Source organism: Bacillus rossius, chromosome 8 (genome assembly GCF_032445375.1).
Source record: "Bacillus rossius redtenbacheri isolate Brsri chromosome 8, Brsri_v3, whole genome shotgun sequence".
Classification (NCBI taxonomy): Eukaryota; Metazoa; Arthropoda; class Insecta; order Phasmatodea; family Bacillidae; genus Bacillus; species Bacillus rossius.
The window spans coordinates 49,404,608-49,429,543 of NC_086336.1; the positions used below are offsets into that span (position 1 = coordinate 49,404,608).

General features: G+C 36.6%; 2 protein-coding genes across 5 annotated transcripts in view; one reads left to right on the forward strand and one right to left on the reverse strand.

Moving 5' to 3' along the window:
- The first annotated feature begins 201 nt into the window (after positions 1 to 201).
- LOC134534892 (neural/ectodermal development factor IMP-L2) lies at positions 202 to 17,533 on the forward strand. The gene is made up of 8 exons (XM_063373568.1): positions 202 to 432; positions 1,639 to 1,749; positions 2,309 to 2,336; positions 6,357 to 6,520; positions 8,310 to 8,496; positions 10,827 to 11,038; positions 13,997 to 14,119; positions 17,367 to 17,533. Exons 1-8 carry the CDS (start codon positions 202 to 204, stop codon positions 17,379 to 17,381), a joined length of 1,071 nt encoding a protein of 356 aa, XP_063229638.1. The 3' UTR covers positions 17,382 to 17,533.
- Positions 17,534 to 18,640: 1,107 nt separating this feature from the next.
- LOC134534890 (procollagen-lysine,2-oxoglutarate 5-dioxygenase) overlaps positions 18,641 to 24,936 on the reverse strand; it is an 89,851-nt gene continuing 83,555 nt past the window's right edge. For all 4 annotated transcript variants that reach the window (XM_063373565.1, XM_063373564.1, XM_063373567.1 and 1 more), the window contains one exon: positions 18,641 to 19,444. In XM_063373565.1, the coding sequence (XP_063229635.1) occupies positions 19,289 to 19,444 (156 nt within the window). In that variant the 3' untranslated portion in view covers positions 18,641 to 19,288. The remainder of the gene's footprint in view (positions 19,445 to 24,936) is intronic.

Here is a 24,936-nt window from a genome sequence, read left to right on the forward strand (position 1 = left end):
CGGGTAAGCCGAGGGCCGAGGTCGTGACCAATCACGAGAGAGAGGAGAGAGAGAGAGAGAGAGAGAGAGAGAGAGAGAGAGAGAGAGAGAGAGAGAGAGAGAGAGATGAGAGAGAGAGAGAGAGAGAGAGAGAGAGAGAGAGAGAGAGCGCGCGTGTGTATATACGCGCGCGCGACGCGCCGCGCCGGGACGAGTCTCGAGATGAGCGCGCTGCGAGTCAGGCCGGCCCCAGCGGGTCCCCGCGGTCTCCCCGCGAGGGCGCGCCGACGACGCGCTCCGGAACCGCCGCCGGCGCCGCCACCCGCCGGGGAGGACCGACCAGAGTGCGCGCGCGCGGTCGAGGGCCCCGCCTCCTCGCGACGGGGGCCCCCGTGCGAATGCCACCGCGGTGACCGCTCAAGGACCAACAGTTTTTATGTACTTACAAACCGAGTGAGTATTGCAGGTACCTATTCCCTCCGGGATAGCCGGTTCCAACCGAAAAAAATGGCTTACTTGTTGTGTCTGGCGGGATAAATAAAGGCAGGGGCGTAGCCAGGGGGGAGGGGTTAGGGTTTCAACCCCCCCCCCCCCGACCCTTAGCACCAAATCTTTAATTAATTTGTTATTCATCACTCAAACAAATTTCATATTAAAATTAATAAAATTTTTACCATTACAATATTTAAATTTAAGAACCGAAAACTGCTAAAATAGCACTATTTTACACCTTAAAATCCAAATTTTCCCGGGGGAGGACCCCCCGGACCCCCTGCTTTAATACAGGGGGGGGGGGGGGGGCGGCATGCTTCTTAACACCCCCCCATACACAAATCCTGGCTACGCCACTGCATAAAGGCGCGGGTCTGCTACTGCAAAAGGTAGCAAGTTCAAACTCTTCAAGTGTTGCGAAGGTTAACATGAGATTGAATTTGTGGTCATCTCACAACATGGACATGCTAGTAGATTACTACAATATCAAACCCCACTTCAAGCCTAAAGTTACCTAAAAGCTCTTATGCAGTGTTACACAAAGTTGTGCAAGAGGCCAGATTTTAACTGGTGTTTTAACGTTAATTAAATCTGATATGCTAATAATCTTAGAACTAAATCTGGTTTTTGATTCATAAAAACATACTTGCTCTTTGCTGTGAAAAACTTAGTAAACGATATGCAACAGTTGCAGCATTATTATCCCATTCAAACAACTTTTCCATGACTGCGATTGTCGCAAGACAAATTGGTTTCTGGGAAGGGCTGTTATCTTTTTTTTATAAAACTATTGCATAATAACAACATTCACCAGTTACCCCCAATTTAAATAAAACAAAAAAAAAACTAATTTCAGTATAAAAATTAATAACATTTAGTTGGGCTAATTTTAATGCTGTTGGTACATTTTACAATCAACCAAAGAGAGTGGTTTTCAGCATATTAATTTTTTCCTGACAAACAGAAGCACATCATGATTTCATGGCTTATTTCCTGACATTTGAAACCTATTACATCAACTAAGGAATTTTCCCTATTTTGGTTTGCTTAATATTTTATATGCACATGATGTCCTTCAAAACATTTAATGGATTAATCAAAGAACCTAAATACTAGTATGAATTATTGTAACCCAATTTTTTTTGAACAATTTTTTTTTTGTTTCAGATGTCTTGTAGGAGTCGAATTATGATTGTGGTGTGCTTGGCATGCTGGGTAATAGCGGAAGAATGCTGGGCAGCAAAATTGTCTGCCAATCGCGTCAATCTCATGGACCAGGTACATTAACAAAACATGTTTTTAAGCAGAAAATAAATGAAACTGCACAACAAATGCAAAAAAAATAATATCTAAAGCCTTCAATTTTGAAACTATTGGTTATGTAAAATATGAATAAAGTTATTAATAAGAACACATTACTGAGCTGAGACGAGAAATATTATAATTTATTGTAAAAAAACTTTACCTACGTAATTTAAAAAGGTTGAAAAGTTTAAAATGTTTCAAGATGTTTTCCTTTGTTTGATAATCGTTACAAAAAGTATTTTATAAAACCATTTAATTTATGTGGTTAAATGAAGGCAGCAGAAATTATTTAATATCAAAAATAATTAAATGATTGTTTAGGAATCTGGTGTATATGCTAATTTTAGACCACTGTCCATGAAACTTGGCACTTAGTAAGATTTTATTAATTGTTAAACTTGCCAAGTCTCATAAGGAATTCATTTTGAAGTGGTGGCTAGTGAGTGTAAGTAACATATTGCTACATCTTAGTTTTGAAACATATGATTCTATGCATTGTTTTTTAATTGCAGTTTTGTTATGTCTCTTTCAGAATTCCCTAAGGCCACAACATCAGCTGAGTAAGTATTTCAAGTGCACGTACCAATCATAAAATGTGTTTCATGAAACTAATTAAGACAATGGAAACCATATGATGATACAGTCAGTAAAATTAAAAATTTCTGCAAGAATGCATTGCACAAAAGGAGTTCAGCCCATAAAAATAAATACAGGAATAAAACTTAAATATTTGATTCCATATTAAACATGATGGTTCGTTAAAGTTATCTTATCTTGGTCCCTATCACTCTACAACTTGTTCATGATTTAAGTAACTTTTTTTGAACATCCTGCTTAGTATTTACTTGCATTTGTGTATTTTTTTGCAGAAAAATAAAATTAACTTTGTGAAACACAGTGGTGGATACAGGATATTTTTGGGGGGTCAGGGGGGAAGTGTCTGAAAAAAAAAAATTACCGTTTTAACACATGTATTTAAAAAAAAATTACACATTACTGACACTAAACTAGCACACTGACATATGGGCCTAGAGTAGTTGCTGAAGGTGATGTGGCTTCTCACACAGTAACATACTGTGTTACTGGCTTCACTGATATTTTGCATAGCTTTTCATAACTATGAAGGAGGGGGGGGAAAGTTATATGTGTCAGGAGTTGATGCACAGACTGCAATAAAATGTTACCTAAGACACACAAATATCTACCAATTTTGCTTATTCTTACTATAGATGGTGAGAATGGAAAAAAAAAAAAAATTACAGTTTGAGCACTTGTTAACTTCTCTTTATGCCCTGCATTTTTACATCTTTCAATTCTGACATCCTCGTACAATCATTGGTTTTTGAAAGTCCATTTTTCATCTCACATTTACAGTTCACACGAAAAAGACAGATATTTAACCACAAGTGAAAGTTTTATATATATAAAAAAAATAGAAAATTCAACAATTTTTTTCTTTGGCTATAAATTGCTATTTAAATTAATGTGAACGAGTCATCTGGAAATTTATAATGCACTAAAAGGGAGGGGGGAACCCACAGTCTCTCACCAGGTAGCATTTTCACCTATGCTTAATGTTCAGCCATGTTGAATGCTGTTATAAAAAGTAGAAATTTGCAATAAAAATGATCTAGGGACTGCGAAGGTGATATCATCTTCCATGGTCAAATTCTAGGGTGTATTCTTCCCCTCTCTCCCCTTTCGTTGTAAATGGGAAAGTGACGTAGTAATGTCACGACAGGTAATGAAGATATAGCTACTGGAAGAGGAATTTGGATACAGCCCCTGAACACTCGTGAGTAATTATCCTAGCCATCGCTACGTGACGTGAATGCCTTCACCAGTGTGATTGCAACACAATGATGTTGCGGAATTCGGGAGAACTCATTACCGTTCTCAATATGAAGGTCGTTGAAAAACACAACAGCCAGCCATGAACCTGGGGAGGAACATTTTTCAACTTAAAAAAAAAAAATCCCTGATATGGCCAGGTTGACTTGAACCCAGAACCTTAAGCTTGATGGTTGGGTGTCCTGACCGCTGGATGACTATACACCTTGCTGACTTCTAGGTAACATGGATACATAACACAACACAATACAAGGGGATCAGGAAAGGACTCCAAGGCCTACAGTATTGAGCCATCGTAGCATTTGCCTGGAGGTGATTTGTGGGAAACGTAGAAAACTTAAAATTGGAAATGGCTTGACCCGAGATATGACCCCAGGTCTCTAGAGAGCGAACCACATGTTCTATCACAGCGCCACATCACTTGGTACAATCTGCATTAAACACCAAATGAAAATACATACACACAGACCAAGACAGTTTATCAGGCTGCACATCACAGAGCTGGGGAGAAACATATTCTCTGCAGAGCAACTAAAGGAAAGACCTTGTTGATTCCCCACATCCCAATAATTCCCAATAATTACTTAATTTTCGTAACCATGAAGCTCCACTGGAAGCCATTTAAGGTTCCCTGCATTACTGAAATGACAGATGGTGGATCGTTCCATTTTATTGTTTCCGCGAAATTGTAGAACAGAACTAATTGGTTGTCTTTCAGGGCATCTTCGTGCATTATTTTTCAATATTAAAATCAATATTCAAATATAAAAGTCAAGTTTGTGTCTTTGTAAACACTCACTTTTTCCCAAAACTGAGCAATGAGCCCCCCCCCCCCCCCCAAGAGAGTTTGGTAGCAGTATGTGTGTGAGTAGGAGTGGGTGTGAATATCTCTTCTTAACTCACTGGTTTCTCGTAAGAAGTCCGAAAATGTTTTAGAATAGGCTCACTAACTGTGTAACGAAATGTGCCGTTGGGTAGCAAATACATACGAACATAACAGAATGTTCTAGAAAGTTTTGGAACTTTCAAGAAATTTCTCGAATTTCTTATAAGTTTCTAAAAAATTCCAAACTATATATAATAAATGTAACTGTGGTTTGTCCGTGCATGCTACTATAACTCCATAACCAACCTCGTAGCCCCACGTGGGTTATAAAGCATGGTAGCCCTCCATCTCCCCATCCTTGAAGAGGGTCTCGGTTCAGATCTGCAGGTTGGATTCAAGGATATGGGTGTCAAAAAAGGGCATCGCGCAAATGGACTTCTAATTGGAAGTCAGTAAAGCCGCTGAAAATCGAGTGCCAAAGTGGCTGAGACTGGCCAGAATGTTCCAGAATATTATAGAATCTTCCAGAAGGTTCAAAAATGTTCTCGACCATCGAAAGGACTTCCTGTTCCAGTGCTTTTTAGAAACAGGAAACAAAGTCTTGAATATTCTGGAATATTCTTGAAATTTCCATTAACCTGTTGTGGTGGGGATACGCTCCAGCTCAGAAGTTTATATATAAGCAATGGCAAGATGCATGCGTTGATATACTTTAGTTAGTAAAAAAAATTTTTTTGGAATTAATCTCATACTTGTCTTACAATGGTAAAATATCAGCAATTAACTCAGATTGTGCTAGCTAAGCCACGAGTTATTAGCTAGTATTATCTATGATCATGCAACCTAAAAAAAATGAACACACACAGGTATAGGAAATAATGACTATCAAGCAAAAATCTGCTCAAATGATTTCATTTAACAAAATATAGAATCAACTTATTTTTTAAAACTTTGTCGGTTGTGAGTATATAGTGTTCACTTTTAAAACAAGTCAAAAAGTTATTTGTAAAGAATAGAAAAGCTATAGCATCTCCTGACATAATAATACAAATTTGAAAAGCCTCTACTAACGATTAAATTGCACTGGGTGTTAAAACATAGTAGACCTGCAATACCCTCACCCTTACTAAAAAAATGCAATTTTAGTTGGACAACTGCGTACGTAATTTAAAATTCAACACACAAAGGGGAATAAATCAACTAGCAAGAAAAGCAGAACTTAACAAAAGTAGAATAAAAACAATTTCTGAAACGTTCCCAACTTTCAATGTAGTATCAAGCCAGATGTGCATTTTTTACAATCTTTACTGAACTACATAAATTTTGATAATAGTTTTACGGCAAACTTACCACAGTAGAATAAGTTTAATTAATGTAGTACGGCCAGCTGTTTAAAGTTTCACTCATGTAGGATTTCAGTAAATGTAAAAAAATGACAACCTATATATAGATTACATTTATATTACCATCTCGATTAACCAAGTTAATGTGGAATACAACAACCTTGGATAAGCAAATCTCTGATAACATGGATACAACAACAATATCATCTTGGTTTCCATTTGGCCCAGACGGGATGATGTTTTTCCAGCTTTTCTTCAGTGTAGATTCTTTCACATCACACTGTCATTTTTCCAACCAGTAAATAACTTCTTTGATTTTTTTTGGGCTCTTGATTATGCTTACATCATTTTCTGTGTACTCAAGCAAATGTTTCAACAGTCATTGCCGGTAATGGCATTTTATGTCGGCTCTGGTAATACAGACACTCCATTGTATTAGCATTCATACAAGCAGAAGCCAGCTACATCATCAGTAAAAAAGTGACGTAATCCAAATTTGCAATGAAAAAAAAAAAACCAGCTGTTACACAGTATCACCATTTTGGCTGTTAACATTGCAGGTACCCGCACCCTGCTGAGAAGCAAAGACTGGGTGAAGATAACGGAGTCGCCGGAAGCGGTGATCAGTTCCCAGCTCGGTGAGAGAGTGGAACTCAACTGCGAGGCTATTGGCAGCCCTGCTCCTAGCATACACTGGGTGCAGGGACTGACGCCTCTTGCGCAGGTGTGTACTTCATTTTCCTTCCTGCTCCACAGGCCACACTTTTTTTTTAAATTATTGTGATGGATTAGAGTGTGGATTAATATACGGTTAGTGAAGATTGATAGATGTATTAACGAGGACTGATTGATGTATTAATAGGGGTATGTGGATGGAATATGTTAAATTAACGATTTGTGGGTGGATTGGTGAGTGATGCATGCATATAGATGAACAACTTATAGGATTTTTTTCGAAGTGCAAGCGGTTGAAGTGTGTCTTGGCAGGGCTGGGAGACTGCCCAGGGTTCGTGCCCCTTTTTCATTATTATTTTTTTTAATTTCATTGTTTATCTAGTTTTCTGTGAAAAATTAGAACATAAAAGGAAAAAAAGTAGGAATCAAATTTGTTATTAGTGTGTACTTTAAAGCACTGGCCAATGTACTTGCGATTTCAATTGAGTTTTGAATATTTGTATAAAAACCTTACACAGATTTTATTGCCTCGTAAATGATGCAATTTTAACAGAATTACACCATTGGCATTTATAAAACTACCTCGAGCATAATTAATCAGAAAGGAATATCAAAATCTAGCAAAACCATGGTCAAAATTCAATGTCAGGTTTCCTTAAAAAAATGTAATGTTTAAGAAATTATTATTAAAATTTTCTGGTGGAGGGACCACCCCGGAACCCCTAGGCTCCCTGAAGGGCGTCTCTCGCAAATACCGGATGTCCATAAAAGAATGTGCCAGTTTCAATGGTATATTATAACAATTTAATTTAGACTATTTATAACAAATCATACTTAAAATTGAAGGTAAACTAGCCTAGGTTATTCTTACAAATGTTCAAGATGTGCATTTTTAGTTATAATGCACACATTCAACCTAAAGTTAAATTCTTCCCACTTTGGTTGATAAGCATAGACTAATGAAAGCAATAGCCTTTTCAATTCTATCTCAACTCTGGCAAATCATTATGTAGCAGCGGAATGTAGACACCATCTTTTATAAAGGCCCCAATGGAAAAAAATTGCACGGCGTTACGTCAGGTGAACGTGGAGGCCGGTAAAAAAAGAGAGTTCTGTCATCTCGACCGTTACAACCAATCCAGAGGTCAGGGACCTCGACGTTCAACCACTCTCGTACAAAGAGATTCCGATGGGGAGGGGGCCCCGTCCTCTTGCCGAATATCGTTTACAGATTCACTCTTACCAAATAGCAGAACACAAAATGCTTTACGTTCACGAGTCAAGACCATTTTGCGTGGGTGGCGCTGAAAGTGAGAAAACAACAGATCAGTACTCGCATGCACTCGTCTAAAACTGTTTTGAGTTACTCTTCAACTGTGACCTTGAACCGAAACTCTGCAATGCTTACAGTCGATACTATTAAAATTTACACCAGGGACATTCTTCCATGGACATGACTATCAGTGGCGTAGCCAGGATTTGTGTATGGGAGGGTGGGGTGTTAAGAAGCATGCCCCCCCCCGGTATTACAGCGGGAGGGGGTCCGGGGGGTCCTCCCCCCGGGGAAAATTTGGATTTTAAGGTGTAAAACAGTGCTACTTTAGCAGTTTTCGGTTCCTTAAATTTAAATATTGTAATGGTAAAAAATGTTTTTATTAATTTTAATATGAAATTTGTTTTGGAGTGATGAATAAGAAATTAATTAAAGATTTGGTGCTAAGGGGGGGGGGGGGAGGGGGGGGGGGTTTGAACCCCTAAAACCCAACCCCCCCCGACTAGCTGCGCCCCTGATGACTGTGCAAAGTGCGGAGCCGCCACACTGATGTGTCCGGGCGCAGGGAGAAGGGGCGTTGGAGGACAACGCGGTGACCAACGACGTGGGCCTGGCCAGCGGCGGGATGGCCAAGGTGCGGTCGCGGCTGGTGCTGGACTGCGTCATGCCGCGCCACGAGCAGCCGTACACGTGCGTGGCGTCCGCCGCGGGGCAGACGGCCGTCGCCGCCCCCGCCATGCTGCTCGTGGAAGGTACGGCATGGAACCTGCAGTCGCCACATCGCCAGAGCTCTCGGTTCCTACGCTCTCACGGCCGTAGAATATTTTACGCCATTGACTAGGCTTCTGCGTATCTTTTTTTTTATTATTATTCCAATCAAATTTGGAATCTAATGTTATTAAATTATTCATGAATATTGAAATTATTTTTCTAATCAAATTGAATCATACCTTGAAACATTTTTTTTTCTTCACACTTCACGAGTGTCCAAACTACCAAACCAAAACTGTGCAAGAAATTAAAGACACCTGGTCATGCATTTTCTTACATCGGAAAAATTTAAAATTTAAAATTTGCTTTTGTTGATCACATTAGTGGCTGGGGTGGATATCAGTGTGAAGACAGTATGCCACATCACCTTTGGCTACTACTGTAGTCCCATATGTCAGTGTGTTAGTGTCAGTAGTTATGGAAGTTTTTTTTTAATACACATGTTCAAATTTAAAAAAAAATAATTCCCCCCCCCCCCACCACCTTTCAAAAAAAAATCCTGTATCCACCACTGAATCACATTGATTATATACATAACAATAGAGTATTTGTAATCATAAACAGCAAAAAAAAACCTGAGCAAACTATTCTTGACCATGCTTTGCATCTGGCGGTTCATAGTTGTAATAAAGCAGCTTTTTTTATGATTGCATGCTTTCGGAGCAGCTTTTTTTATCATGTAACTCCTAAAAAGTTGGACACCTATTCTATTAGCTATTTATTGTGGACAGGAAGATATTTTAGCTGTGTTTTGACAGTGTTCATGAATAATTTTATACTGCTCTGACATTTTTGATCAATGAATGGATTAGTGATTGATAAATTTGTATGGACCGAAAATTTTTAATGAAAAGAGAGTAACATTGAGAAGCCAGAAGATTATTATTTTTTAATTTGTCTCCAACATACGGTTGCAAATACGTGTTTCTTTCATGAAAAAAATAATCTCTGTTTATGATTACAAATACTCTATTGTTATGCATATAATCAATGTGATCCAGTGGTGGATACAGGATTTTTTTTTCAGGGGGAGGGGGGGGGGGAGAGAGTTAAATTTTTTTTTTAAATTTGAACATGTGTATTAAAAAAAAAAAACTTACATAACTATTGACACTAGCACACTGGCACATAGGCCTACAGTAGTAGCCAAAGGTTATGTGGCTTCTCACTCAGTAACATACTGTCTTCACACTGATATCCACCCCAGCCACTGGTGTGATCAACAAAACCAACTTTCAAATTTAAAATTTTTCCGATGTAAGAAAATGCATGACCAGGTGTCTTTAATTTCTTGCAAAGTTTTGGTTTGGTAGTTTGGACACTTGTGAAGTATGAGAAAAAAAAAGTTTCAAGGTATGATTCAATTTGATTAGAAAAATAATTCAAAAATTCATGAATAATTTAACATTGGATTCCAAATTTGATTGGAATGAAAAATATATATATATATACGCAGAAGCCTAGTCGATGGCGTACATAATATAATGCATAACCATAGCACATCTGAGGGTAAGGCACGCAAAGGTAATACGTAATGACTAGGGACAAGGTTGTAAGGTGAATTGTAATAAAACCGAAATTACACTGCATGACACCGAAATGAAAGTCAATACAACATATTAACATATAGCACCGAAATGCAAGTTATATTATGTAATTAAGTATCTTTAACCAAAAACCAATTCAAAATCATAATAATTTTTTTTATGTTCGAATCTTTTAATGTTTGGAATCCAAGGAATTTCGTTATCTCCAGACAAAAAAATTGTACCAAAGTGCACGGAACAGAACAATTGATTTAATTTTGTTTTATTGTGAATCTCTCGTTAAATCAATTTTAAACCGTAAATGCTCCCTAGTTTTATTTTTATTTGTTCTGAGTGTTTCTGTTTTCTACCAATTTATTAAAAATTATTTTACCGTAAAAATTGCAGCACGTAAATTTTACCCCAGGCGTAAGCGCTACAAAACAGCGTAATGAAATTGTACTAGAAACAAAACCATGGAATACAGGGGCGCAACAACCAGGGGGGGGGGGGGAAGGGTGTATTGCCCCCCCCCCCCCCCCGAAACCTTGAAGTGGGGGCAAACGGGGGCAAAGAAAGTGCTGTGTAATCAATTTTTAGATAATAAAACTGCTTAAATAGCACCATTTTCCACTTTGAAATACCCCCGCTTCAATAGGGGGGGGGGGGGGATAGATGATTCTTAATAAAAAGGTATATTGCCACCCCCCCCCCCCCCCCTTTGGAAATTTAGTTGTTGTGCCCCTGATGGAGCGTTGTCTCTGACGCTGACACTGGCGTTGCAGACGGCGGCACCAGCAACCTGACCGCCCTGCTGTCGGCCTGCCCCGGCTCGAGGGGGAGCGCGGCCCGGATCACCGGCTGGAGCCCCCTCTACATGGACAACATGGGCAACGACGTCGCCCTGCAGTGCTCCGTGCAGGGCCGGCCCCGGCCCCAGGTCTACTGGCTGGACGGGGACTCGGGCCTCGTCGCCAACACGCAGCCCAGATACAAGGTAGCCGTGCGCTCTCCGTGGATATCTGCTCGGCCGTCCACGCAACCACGCGGCACGTTCGACATTGCCGAGGGCCTGGCGACTTGCAGGCTCAAGTCTATAGCGTAAAACTGTCACAATTATGTTTCTTTTACGCCAGATATTATGGTAATTTTCATAAACAAATATGTTTAATGGCAGAAACAACAATTCTTTGATTTTCTGCCAAACTGACATGGGTATTGCAGGGTTCGTACTAGTGATGGGATTTTCGATACTTCGATACCTCCGATACTTGACGGTATCGCAAAGTATCGAGTATCGAAACTGTAAGTTCGATACCGGAATGTTTGTTCATTTGTATTGAATTGAGTTTTGAGTCGCCATCGTACAAAATACAACTACAGTAGAACCTCGATGATACGTTCCCGTTTCATACATTTTCCCGTGTCATACGCCTATTAATTTTGGTCCCGCCGAAAGTACTATATTTACAATGGTTTACTTTCCCGGAACATACACTTATAAAATCATTAATTTCCCGTTTCATACGTTTTTATGAAGCGGAAAAGTCCTAAAATTCACAAATTTTTTGTTAGATATATTCCTTCTGATAAATTACGTTATAATTAATGCTTTTATTTTGAAAAACGTTCATTGTTTACCTTTGCAAACGTAAGAAAATAACTTTATCGCACCATAGATATGGATAGTATCAGGAAGACTGTGCACTTCGCTAGTAGCATCTATGGCCAGCACCAAGCGAGACTAGTGGCGCAAACTAGCAATGATTATGAAAATGGTGCACGCGCTTTACCAATGTACGGATCTCATTAGAGGTGTAAAAGTAACGAAAAAAAGCGTACCCGTATGTATTCGTTACTATAACAATCAGTACTCGTTACTATCGTATCGTTACTCGTTACTTCTGATACCGCATAACATGCAACGAATCGAGTCGTATTGCGTACGCGTACAGTATGACATCACGTAAATAATAATAAATAGAATATATACAATTAATATTTGATAATTAACAGTTTTTGTTAACCAAGAAACAATTAAATCTCATTAGAGCGGCTTTATTATATTATCTCTTTTAAGATAATAAAAAACAAAAACGTACATATTTCTAATTTGTAAAAAATACTTTCTTACATTGTTTCTGTTCCAATCTCAAACTTTGTCTACACACACAATACCTTTAATAAACAGTAAAAAACTTGGACGACGAATTTCCAAATTATACTTTACTTAATAAACAAACATCGTTCTTTGTAACGTAAATTCATGGAATATGCGCGCGCATGCGTGAAACATACGAAAAATGCGAGTAACGAAATGCAGCCGTGTGTAACGTTTCGTTACTCGTATATAGACGGTGCACCCGTTACTCAGTAACGAATACATACGGTTTGCTACAGCTCTAGATCTCATATTTAGTGCATTCATTAATCTTTGAACTGAATATACCCGTTTGTTATTGTTTTCTTACGATCGGATTGTTTTGTATTTAACGTTTCTCAAGTTAAAATTTTATTGAAAATTGTTCTGTTGCATAAAGTTGTTTGTAAAATGAAACAAACAAGCAAAAATTTCTGATTTTCTTTTTACAATAGTCTAATTTTTTATTTATAATTTAGGCTTGGTGACTTTTCCCCCCTCCAAGAAAGGACTTCAAACATTTTGTAAGGCCACTGTTTCTCATGTCAGCATGGACTGTATTTTACATTTCTGGTGGTTTTATTATATGTATATATAATGATGAATTCATATCTTTCATTAATATAATGCAATTATTTACACATTAGACATTATGTATTTAAGTTTAATCTGACATTGTGCTGGTATGATAGATTGAATTTATATAGTTTAAAACTAATTTATGTTATTTTTAATAATTGTTACTTAATAGGAAAATATTTTCACCTGGAGTATAGAAAGTGTCGAAAGTATCGAACTGAAAAAACAATACAGAATCGAGTATCGAAAGTGTGGTATCGTCCGACCTCTAGTTCGTACGCATTTTTAAGGATATTGAGAAGTCCTTAATTGAGTTATGGCCCCTTAAAAGTCTTTAAATTTTCAATCAGAATTTTTTAAATCTCCTTAATTAAGACTGATAGCATGCAAGTAATGGACAAAAGCAGGTATCGTCAGGTGTTTTTTTTCCCGACTTGGCAGCTAACAACGCTTGGCAAATGTGCGATATAGGTATTTGGCAAATTTTGGTCAGATGATTAGATTTTATAAATGAAAAAAGTTTTTCATATTTTAATTCCACCTTTAAACTAAAAAGGTGTGTGTGTTACTGTACTTATAATGTAACTGTAGTTAGGGCTATAAATTTCTGACACTATGCTTGGGTTAGATACCTATGTGGTCCAGTTATAATTCTGGACATTAGGGGCTTACATGTTAGAATCAAACTAATGAACAATATTATTTTTTCTACACTGAGCCGAACCCGGTTCCGATTATCGAAACTGGCCGATATAATCAATATCAGAGTCGTGCACGATTCACATAAAAAATGTTGATATTAAAACTGATAAATTTGCACGTTTTAATACTTAAACATTGTTTTTTATTACATGATCCCAACCGAGTTTATTTATCCATTTCTACAAAATTTTCGCTAAACAGAAAGAAAAAAATATGGTTACAGTCTTCAGTGTATGTTTATGTGTTAAAAAATCAAAATACGAAGTATAAAAAGGCACAAGTAGTTTATAAACTCACTCAGGTTATGCCGGGTATTGTAAAATTTCAACTTGACGCGTTCAAAAAGTGATGCAAATAAAGCTTATCGGTAGTATCGGAAAAGGCTCAGAATCTGTATTGGCTCAGCACTACTGCAGACCCCTGGCCCGGTCCAAGTTTGCTTTGAATCGCGCGCGGCTACGTGCGGTGACTTTTCCTCGGGGGTTGGTTCCGAGGAGCGTCTGGCGCGGGCCTGAACGGACCGTGTGTCCACAGGTTCTCCCCAGCGGCGATCTGCTCATCGAGAAGCTGAGGTGGGCGGACATGGGCACCTACACGTGCGTGGCCGCCAACGCACACTCGAAGGACGCCGCCACCACCTTCCTGTACCCTGTCCTGGTACGTACAACGCGACGTCCCCCGTTCCTTTTTTCTGACGGGAACTTGTGGGTGTGATTGTCTCAGCACAGTACATCACATAGAAACCATTTCAACCATTGTTGAATAATTGAACATCACCTCCATACTTAAGAGGCCACTCCAGTGTTTCAGGGACACTACGCAACCCGCGTTAACCTCATAAGATTCAATGCTATTTTCATTTTGCTTATAACTTATTAACTAATATAGATTTTGAAATGATGCTTGCTTGATATGTAAGACAACGATGCTGTTATCAAAGCCCCTTTCTTCAAAAACGTGCATAAATTATGGTTTTATACTAATCTTTACTAATATGCATAAGTGTATTGTCTAAGTTTGAACCATAATTTATGCACTTTTTGAAGAAAGGGGCTTTGATAAGAGCATCGTTGTCTTACATATCAAGCAAGCATTTCGAAATCTATATTAGTTAATAAGTTATAAGCAAAATGAAGTTAGCATTGAATCTTATGAGGTTAATGCGAGTTGCGTAGTGCCCCTGAAACACTGGAGTGGCCTCTTAAAATATAAATACAAGAACAGATGACATTCAACAGAGATTAATTTAATTTACTGCTATTGAATTACAATACAAGATATCAGTGCACAAGCAAAATAAAAAGGCAAAAAAGGTAGCTTAAAGGTGGTTTATAATTGAAAATTAAGAATTAAGCGTGTACTTAACATATGAGACTATGTTTACTAGTGGAATGGTTTATGATTGTCGTGTAGGAAATATGACGGGTTGTGGGCGAATCATATGTTGACTTAAAGACTTAATAGAGATGGTTATATATTATATTTTTTCCATAAGAATTAAGGGAAGCACCTATCAGAGCATAATAGAATGTGTTGTTGGCACAAAATAATGTTTCGCTGGGAAAGTAGGTTATGACGTAGTATCGAAGTAGGAAAAATGGAATTACTTGCATCATGTTAAGAAATGATAAAATACTCAGAAGAACATTGCACAAAAATTTTTCTGTGTTTCAGAGTAATTTTTGTTACTACACGAGCATATAAATATATGTATTTAGAATTCATGAATATATGTAATTAATGTAAAGCCATTTTGGTGACTTAGAATATATGGTATTAGCATTATATGAACTAGTATTTATACATAAAAATTATATATCCTCGACGATATTTTTTTAATGTTAAAAACTATATTTACAATATTTCACCCCTTAAGAAGTAGAAATTTTAGCATGTAGTAAAAAAGATTTTATAGATTTTGAATGATTATGAATCATATCGCATTATGTGCATCCTGCTTGATTAGTTTCAGAGGTATGACTTTTATAATAAAAAAAAATTGATCGCCATTTCAGCCCCTCTTAGGAGTTCCATTTCGCAAGATGGTAAAAAGGTAGTTGATAGTAGTTGTTTTCGTATGTTCATTATTGTCACGCAATATATTTTATATTCTTGATTAGATTCGGATATACCTAATATTTACCTTAAAACCATATTCACCACTTAGGGGTTGAATTTCCCTAAATGGTAAAATTGTGGTTGGTAGTTTTCGTATGTTTATTATTGGTACCCAATATCGTTTCTTATGTTTTATTTGTTTCAGAGATATAACATTGTTCATTTTAGAACAATATTTTTCATCCCCTTAGGGATGGAATTCTATAATTATATATAACCTAGTTTTGAAGTTAGCCATAGATGTTTCTAATACAAAAACTGATCAAAATCCATCTCGTAGTTTTTGAATGATGCTGGAAAAAACAGTCAAAAATTTTAAATAGCAGATGATTCATACTGTACAGTGGTTGACTTATAAGGGCTGGAAAAATTAGCATTATCCCCCCCTTCCCAAAATTAGCATAAATGCATTATTATTAAATTAGCTTTTTAAAAGCAACTTATTTAAAAATTAATATTTACATTCTAAATGTTTAAGAACTAAATATGCACATGTAAAAATACCTACAAAAAACCATCTCCATTTAGTTTAGTTTTGTATAAAAAAGAGGGGGGGGGGGGGGGGGTGTTTGTCTGTAAAGTCGGTTTACGGACAATAATTTTATGTGATAATGTCATAAGAAAACATTGATGGAAAATTGCATACCTTAACCTGTTTGATATTATAGAAGATTTTCTTGCATGGTGGTTGGCCGGTTCTTGCACGCTCGGCTCAGGCGGAACGTGACAAAGTCATGCTTTTTTGTGCGTGCAGCCGGCATTCATCAATTTATAAGACGTTATCACGTCAAATCAAAAGAAACATTTATTTTATGCTTCCCTAGATTATAACCACAAAAATAATGTACCGGTAAATACTTATTTTACTTAAAAAAAATTGGGATTGCATTGTGCTAGCACACATTAAATTGCAAGTTTAATTCAGAGAATAATTCACAAATCAACTGGCTTAGTTGCGTTGGGTTATATTTTGAGAGACATGGCAATATCACTAAGTATGGTCATAAAAACTAGTGTACAGAATGATAACCAGAAACTCACTACATGAGCCAAGTGTAACATTTGGGAGAATGCCAGTTATCTGTAGTGTTGCTGTGGTTTACTTCTCACTACCGTTAAAACAAAATGCAAGAAAGTGCAGCCTATTTTGTTTCATCTTATTAGCATATACCTTTCGTCTGCAAGATGAGATAATCTGCAGTAAAAAAGTCAACAAGTTTTTGGTTTGGAATTAACTTAATTGCTGATAAGTCTTAAGTGGCAAAAATAAATTGAAATAATTTAATTAATTAATAATTACACATGCATACATGTTCTAGACAAATAGAAAGTAAAAATATAAGTTGAGTCAGGTAAATGAAAGTCTACACAAAGGGTTGTTTCTTTCTAAGTGTAAGAAAATACATTTTGTACGATTTTCAAAACTACCAAAATATACATATGTAGCAGTAGTGCCACATTTTTTAAAGGATATTTTGACAAGTGAATGACATTTTAAATTAATTAAACTGAAAAAAGCATTAATTTTGAAAATTATTTCAAATAGAATTTATGCTGAAAATGAGCAGAAAATAGCATCTATAGCAAAATGCAAATTTTTCCGGTCACTAGTGATGTGTTAATGTAGGTTAGGTGTGAACTGTGAAGATAGTATGACTGCATGTTTGTACTTTTTCCTATCACTCTTATTGTGCCCTTCTGTTCATGTAGTAATACAAAGGAATGATAACATACCAGAACTTAGTATCAGTGTATTGTAAGAATCGCTATTTTTTTTTTGTTTCAGAACGAGGAACGCTAAGTGGCGGCAACGAGATTTTCCGTTCTGAAGTCTGATGATTGCTAGTCAGTAGCTTGTGTGTCCATACCTGTACAGCTGCTATTGTCCGTAACCTCTACCAGAGATATTATTGTATTACATGTTCGTACTAAACACTACGCTACTGCACCTTACTTATCAATTTCTCTGCATACACCCCCCCCCCTTCCTCTCAAAATCCTAAAATCCTCTGCATCCCTTGTGATAAAAATTGCTCCGCTGAAATTATGTCAAACAGTTCTTGGAGGATCAGGAAACAACCACGCAAACTTCTGCAAAGTAAAAATTTATGAACGTAAAAACTAAGAATGGTTTCTCCGAAATACATTTTAAACTATTTTTGTTACTGCACTGGCAAACTTAACCAAAGTAAAATGTATTTATTTACCAGTGAATAATCTAAATTGTTTATAAACCAACAATGAGATGCCTAATTTTATTATATTCTGTTTTTAATTAGACCAAAATATATTTTTTCTTACTTAAACACTGTATATTATTAAAAAATTATAATAAATCCCAGAAGTATATCACAAATACTAAAAAAGTTAAATAAAAATGGAAATGTAATTTTTTCTTTCGCTAATATCTACGAAGTGTTGAGAATAACTTCTAATAGTGATCATACAATCATACAAAACCTAGCAATTGTTGGTTATGTAAAACTATTTAAAACAAGCAAAGGGTTATATCATACTGTTGAACTGTTTGGAATACTAGAGTATAATTTAGTTTGTTAAGTTTCAAAATATTAACAGTAACATTTGGTTACCAGCAATCATACTGTATAAAACTTTTGAGCACATAAAATGCCTGTCTTCTATGTTTGAAAATACGTAAAACCAAAAAGCAAGTTGTCTGTGTTTGAAAATAAAACCATATCATTGCTAACCAGAACATCTCCAGCTGCAGAGGAAGAAGAGACCTACTTAAAATCCAAAAACCACCATGTCCGAATACTTCCATTCCAATGGAATTAACGTGACAATAATTTTTAGAAACACTTAAACATGTAGTGTGCTATAACTCCTAAATAATAAAATCTGAAACTAAAATGAAGGTATGTTCAGTCCATCAGCCTACAGATATTTAAACAAAACAATAATACAACAAATATAACACAAGTCTATCTGTTTGTGTTCAAGAAATGTTACAACAATACAATACAATGGAGACATACAATTTTATGTGTACGAAACAATCTCGCAAAATAAAGTACATATTAAATATGAACACATAGATATACTTATATATATATTTCATGAAATATAAAATTGGAAACATGCAAAAATACACTTTATTTGTAGGCGTAAATGTTCTGCATTAAATGCACAGCTTAATAAACTAGAATTACAACATGTTAGGAACATGAATCCTTTTAGCACCTGAAATCAGTTACAATAAGTATAGACAAAAAAATTAATGAGTCTTAAAAATATGTGCATTATTAAAGCTTTGGTTACAAATATTAATCAAAATTATTGCATGAAACTTTAAGAAGAAAAAAGATGCAAAATAACAGAGAGAATGGTCTGTGCTTAAAATGCAACTCATGCCTTGACACTTTTGAAAGACTACCATTAACTATTTAAAGTGTTATATTTTAGTGTTCGCGGACGTGCAATATGTATGTAACTGTGGTTGTATATCACTTGCTGAAAAATTTCTCTAGTGAATGCAAATAACATGACAGTGGTAGCAATCTGTAACTCTGGTTGCCTGCACCAATCTACAAAAGTATACTTAACACTATGAAGTGTCTCTGCTCATAGAGCGGCGAAGGAAGGAATCTTTGCGAGCGATGAGAGGAGCAACGACCACAAACGCCCGCGCGCTCGCGCCTCCCAGGGCAGTGACTCGGCGACCGGTCCCTCGGGCGGGGAGTGGGGTCAGGGGTCGACGAAGGAGATCATGATGTAGCGGGTGCCGTTGGTGACGAGCAGGCCCTCGTGGTAGTGGGTCAGCCTCCCCGGGTGCATGAGCACCCAGCCCATGCGAGTGTCCGTCACGCTGCAGTTGTAGCGGATGAACCTGCAGCCGCCTCCCTGGGCAGAGCAGTCCACAGTGGCGGTGGGGCGAGGCTCACACACTGCCACACTGCGACCCTCGCCTCACGCACACATCACATTTACACCTCTGTTCTTATTCAATGTAATTTATATCCTCATACTAATTATAGTTAGTATTTTTTCTCTTTCACGTTTATATTATTGTACTCTATTAAATTTTATGTCTTGCAGCTTACTACCTTACTACTTTGTACTAATTATTATTTTAAGTATTATATTTGTATTTGTCCTTGTGTCGCTGTTTGTATGGATGTCTTGTCCTTTGTTTCTTGTTTCTTTATGTATTTGTGTATATTTTGTATACGTTGTGCCCACCACTAAAGTTCCCGGACTGTTGGTGCGCATGTAACAAATTCAAATAAATAAAAATAAAAATAAATAACTAGGGACAAGATTATAATGTGAGGCGGAAAGCAAAAAAAAAAAAGGGATCTCTTCTCGGTGATGTCACTTTTTTCAGTACAGTCGAAATAAGTGGTTCGGGTCAAAATTATCAATTTTCAGATTTTTGCGATTTACATGTTGTTATCGAGTACAGAACTTTTGTTTCAAACCCTTAATTATTTCTTAAATGTAAAAAAATAAAGATTCTGTGTTGTTTTGAATTTCTAAGTGTATTTTTCTCATAAGGCCCATTTTCATTTTATAAAATTCAAATGCCCATAACTTTTTAAAAAAAAAAAAAAAAAAAAAATTCATCAACATGATTTTTGCACAACATTTTTGAGAGTTCAGAGCTTAATTCAAAAATATCAATAACTAATAAAAACCATAAATATCAGAAAAAACCATTGTTGACATCTTAGTTCCTGGTTGGCTTAAAAAAAGTTGTTCCTCAAGAGTTTATTTTTCCCATTTTCTAGGGGAGGGCCACTCAACTGGCCTACGAGTATGCCATTTTTAACTTACAAAATATCAGTGATTCACCTCAAAATATAATGTACTTTTCAAAATATTTCTTCTACCCAAAATAGGACAAAGAAGTTACAGTGTTTTGTAAATCATCTTGAATGATATTCATCTCTAATAATTAACTAAAACCTGAAGGGACACATATGAGTTAACGACAGCATAATGCAACAAAAGTTTTACAAATTACTAGGGATGGGACGAATCCACATTTTGGTCGAATCCGAATCCTTGTTCGAATCCTCAGTGTTTGTCATCGAATCTCGAATCCCAGTCCCACACTAAACTTCACCACATGTTATTAAAAAAATCACACATTTATTTTAAAAAATTACATAGGCCTATGTATTAAAAAAAATCACATGTGTATTTATAAAATTATAAAATAAGTGCATAGTGTATACACCTGATATAAAATAGAGACAAATAACTTCAAAAACCACACACGTAAGTTTGTATCTGTCTAATTATCTGTTAAATTAATCCTTCCTATGTTTTCAATAAAATACGTTTGTATAACAGACACCATTTAAAAAAAGTTACGTTTTTTTCTGCAATGTTATATTATTGAAAGTTGGAAATGATAGAGTAGTTATGCTAATTGACAAAATGCAGTGTAGTTTATCTTATGTTTGTGCCATTTCCGTTAACTTTATAATATAGTTTAGGTATACCTACAATTTTCTAGAGCTGGACGAACCTCAGTTCTCTGGTTTCGAACCGAGCCGAACCGAACCTCATACAGAAATAATGGTTTTCAATTAAAATGAACCGATGACCAGCATTTTGGTCTTTAACTGAGTGGTGAGAAAGAAAGGTTCTCCATCCATATGTAAAATCAGTGGCGTAGCGTGCCATCTCGGCGCCTGGGGCGGGAGACCCATTTTGCCGCCCCCATTCTATAGGTGCTTAGTTAAAATTAAATTTCACATGCAATGAGGTACCTTTTATTGAAGTTAAAATAGGATGAGTGGTTTTACAAGCGGATTCTACGGGCCTTATGAGCAGCGAAGTCAGAAATAACTTTGTCAAAATCAATATTAGCAGCCAATTCTTGTTCAATCGACAATATAGCCAAGTTTATAGTCTAGCGGAGCTCATAGTAGATCTGAGGTAATTGTGCCACTGCCCCGTTGACCCTTTAGACCCCTGGTGCGAAACTATAATTTGTGGATTTTTGGGATTTAAATTAACGGACTAATAAAACTGAAACTGGGATTTTACGTTCAGCGTGTTTCACCCAATCCCTGCCAGACCTAGAAGAAAAAAGGCGTCGACCGTTAAAAAATGATTTAACTGAGAAAGGCTTGTAAACCCATAATTTGTAATTTGCTAAATTTTTGGTATATTTATTTGCATGTTAAGGTGTGTCAATTTTTTGCTAGATTTCGCCTATGTTGATTAGTATTTACAGCGGTGATACGCCCGGTGCGTATCTATATTTGTATTTGTATTTGTATTGATATGTTCTTATATATTTTTAATGCCTTTTTGGTAATTATATTTAATTTTTGGAGCTCCGAAGTATATGATCAAATTATAATTTTTTCGGGGAATTGTTAAAGTATTTTTTTAGTATTATTATATAGCTTTTTTTTATAAGTAGTAATAGGGTAGGTATTTTATGATGGATGCGCCGATTTGTGATGAAACGATTTTATGATATATATATTTATTAAATGTTGTCATATAAATTTTGCGTCTTTTTAACTTGCTGCCTCCTCTCACTGTTCGCAACCTTATTAGTATTTTTTAAGCCTGCTATTAGTTTGGGTTTTAATATTTTTTTGGGTTTACCTGCGCTCGCGGTACGGGGCAATATAGGAGTTTTACTGTGTCCCGGTTCGCGGAAGTTGTTTGGTTTGCCCTGGGTTAAGGTCAAACTTTACAGTACAATGCGTAGTACTAAATTCAATGAGTGCGAAAGAGAGGCATCGACACGGGCCGACGCGTGAAACAAAAGATTTTGTATGAGTAATTAACATAATAAGGAGTGCCGCTCAACTCGGCTCGCGCGCGCCGGGCGGCGCGGCGTGATGCGATGTTGCCGTTCGTATGTAAACAAACAAACGTTATAAAGAGCTCTGTCAGTGATTTCGCAGTTTTTCTTTTAAATAAATATTAAAAAATAGTTGGTGCGCAAAATGTTAGATAAAAATGGAACATTATAGTGTGTCTGACACATGTAATGAATGAATCATAGATCAGATCTCAACCCGCTTCACCGGCGACCCGCCCCCGCGGGCTGCCGCCCGGGGCGGGCCGCCCCCTCCGCCCCACCCACGCTACGCCACTGTGTAAAATTAAAACATTATATAGCTTAGCTTATATATATATATACCAACTTTTAATTCGTGAAGAAGTTACATCTAAATTTCAAAAAGACTATATTCCTTTTTAAGTGTACACTAACCTTCATTTAAAAAAAATATTATAAAGATGACGAACATTCAGCATAAGGCCACATAACATATTTTTGTGGTAGACATAACCTAACATTTTTAATAAGTAAAACTTTTTAATAGGACATCAAAAAAAGGCGAATGTGAATTAAGTTACCTATCTACATTACAAAACCCGCTGTCTGCAGTTGCTGTTTTGTTGGAAGAATGCTGCTCGTTAGAAGAAACTTTAGACGGTTTTTTTGGGGTGGTTCTGGGTCATCCGGGTCGTCATTATCTTTTCTCCATTTGTAAAACTTCAACGACGTTAGCCTGCTCATCGCAAATCACCTCAAGAACAATAGTATTGTAAACGTAACGTAAAAAGTGTGGTTACAGAAATTTGCGTCGGAAAAAATAAAACACGAGAAATAATGATGGCTGCCGCGACTACGCTAGTCAACTTAGTACCGTACTGTAACATTTACTGGACCAGTACTTTTAATACACAAGATTATATTAATATTTTCATTACCTGACTGTTATGACCAAAAAGGCCAAAGAAAATTAATACATCCCAGTAATTTAAAATACGTAATTTACGTAATCATTTCCTACCGCATTTGTCTTGTGTTAACTTGATCACGTTAGTTTTGCCGAAATACGAGAGTTCTCGTACATGCGCTTTAGTTTAACGTATGGGGTACGCAATGTTTGGTGATTTTACAACACTTCTCGTATACGCACTATAGCTAAAGGTATAATATACAATACCTTTGGCATTTGTACGATAGTTTATATTACGTAGTACGACAAATGCATACAAAATTCTCTAAAGTAATCAAAAAACAAAGCGCGCCCATATGAAAAGATGCTATGCGAGTTATGCGACGATTAATAATTTTCTTTTTATTTTGTCTGCGCTTGAAACTGTTGAGGCGACGATTATGCGGTAAAAGTCGGAATATTACAAGTAATAGAATTTTGTTGAGCTGTTTTGTGAATGGTCTCAAATGGGGGTTAGAAAATTAGAAAAACGTATTTTTTTTTTTAAACGCACGTTCGGTTTTTCGAATATATTTTAAGAGGTTTCGAACCGAACCGAACGTAAGGGTTCGGTTCGGTTCGAAATTTTCAAACTTCGCCCAGCTTTACAATTTTCAATTACTACCTAAAACTCTTAAAAACCCACCTCGAATCCCACCTCGAATCCCACCTCGGATCCTACGAATCCTCGAATCCATAGGATTCGGTATATTCGACGAATCCAAGATTCGAAAATCCCATCCCTACAAATTACCTACGAGGAGACATACCAGAAGGTATATAATCTTGGACGAATACATATGTACTTTCTAAGCTGTTTTTCCCAACCTACACTGAGCCACGAAAATTGTATCAGTATTATTTTACCCGAAGCATCACATATTTTTCTTTATCATTTTGTAATGTTTGTATTAACATCTCTTTAATGTGTAATGAGTATATGAATGCAACATTGAGTCAAAATTTCAAAGCAATCTGTGAAAAAAATTCGGAGATTAGCTATTTTGTACAAACAAACATTTACATGAAGTAGCTTGGCTTCTGGGTTGTAGCCGTGTCCTTGGCAAATAATTCGCCAACGTTTCGGTCGACATTGCAGTCGTCATCAGGGAGCAATATTTACATTTTTATTTATATAGATTAAATCATCTAAAAATCATTAGTATAAAATAGTCAGTACAGTGAAAAGTCTTTGATCCATTCTATGGTTCAGTACGTTCTGTTATCAACAAGATGCTCACATGCAGATTTTCTTTAAGTTGACCTTGGCTGCCAGTTCGCATTACTGCGCTGCTGACAGTTTTAGTTCACTCTGAGTTTATTGTGACTGTCGGTTTTCATTTCAGTAGAATGATTCGTTTACATTTACCCTCTCACGTGTATATTTCCATAATTTTTTTTTTGGTAAAGTCCAACGACATCTGTGTTTTCTCTTTCTAGGGAGCAGCTTATTACAACTTGTTTTAAAAACCATTTGGTATTCCCGTTTAAACAATATTCATTTTGAAGTTCGCTAATCCGGCGAATGTGCCGGATTGTACGACCTTGCACTGTACTGCAACAAGATGGATCTTGTAATCTACTGAGCATGAACTTCAGCAGGAGGTGACAATATCTTCAGTACAGGGCTGC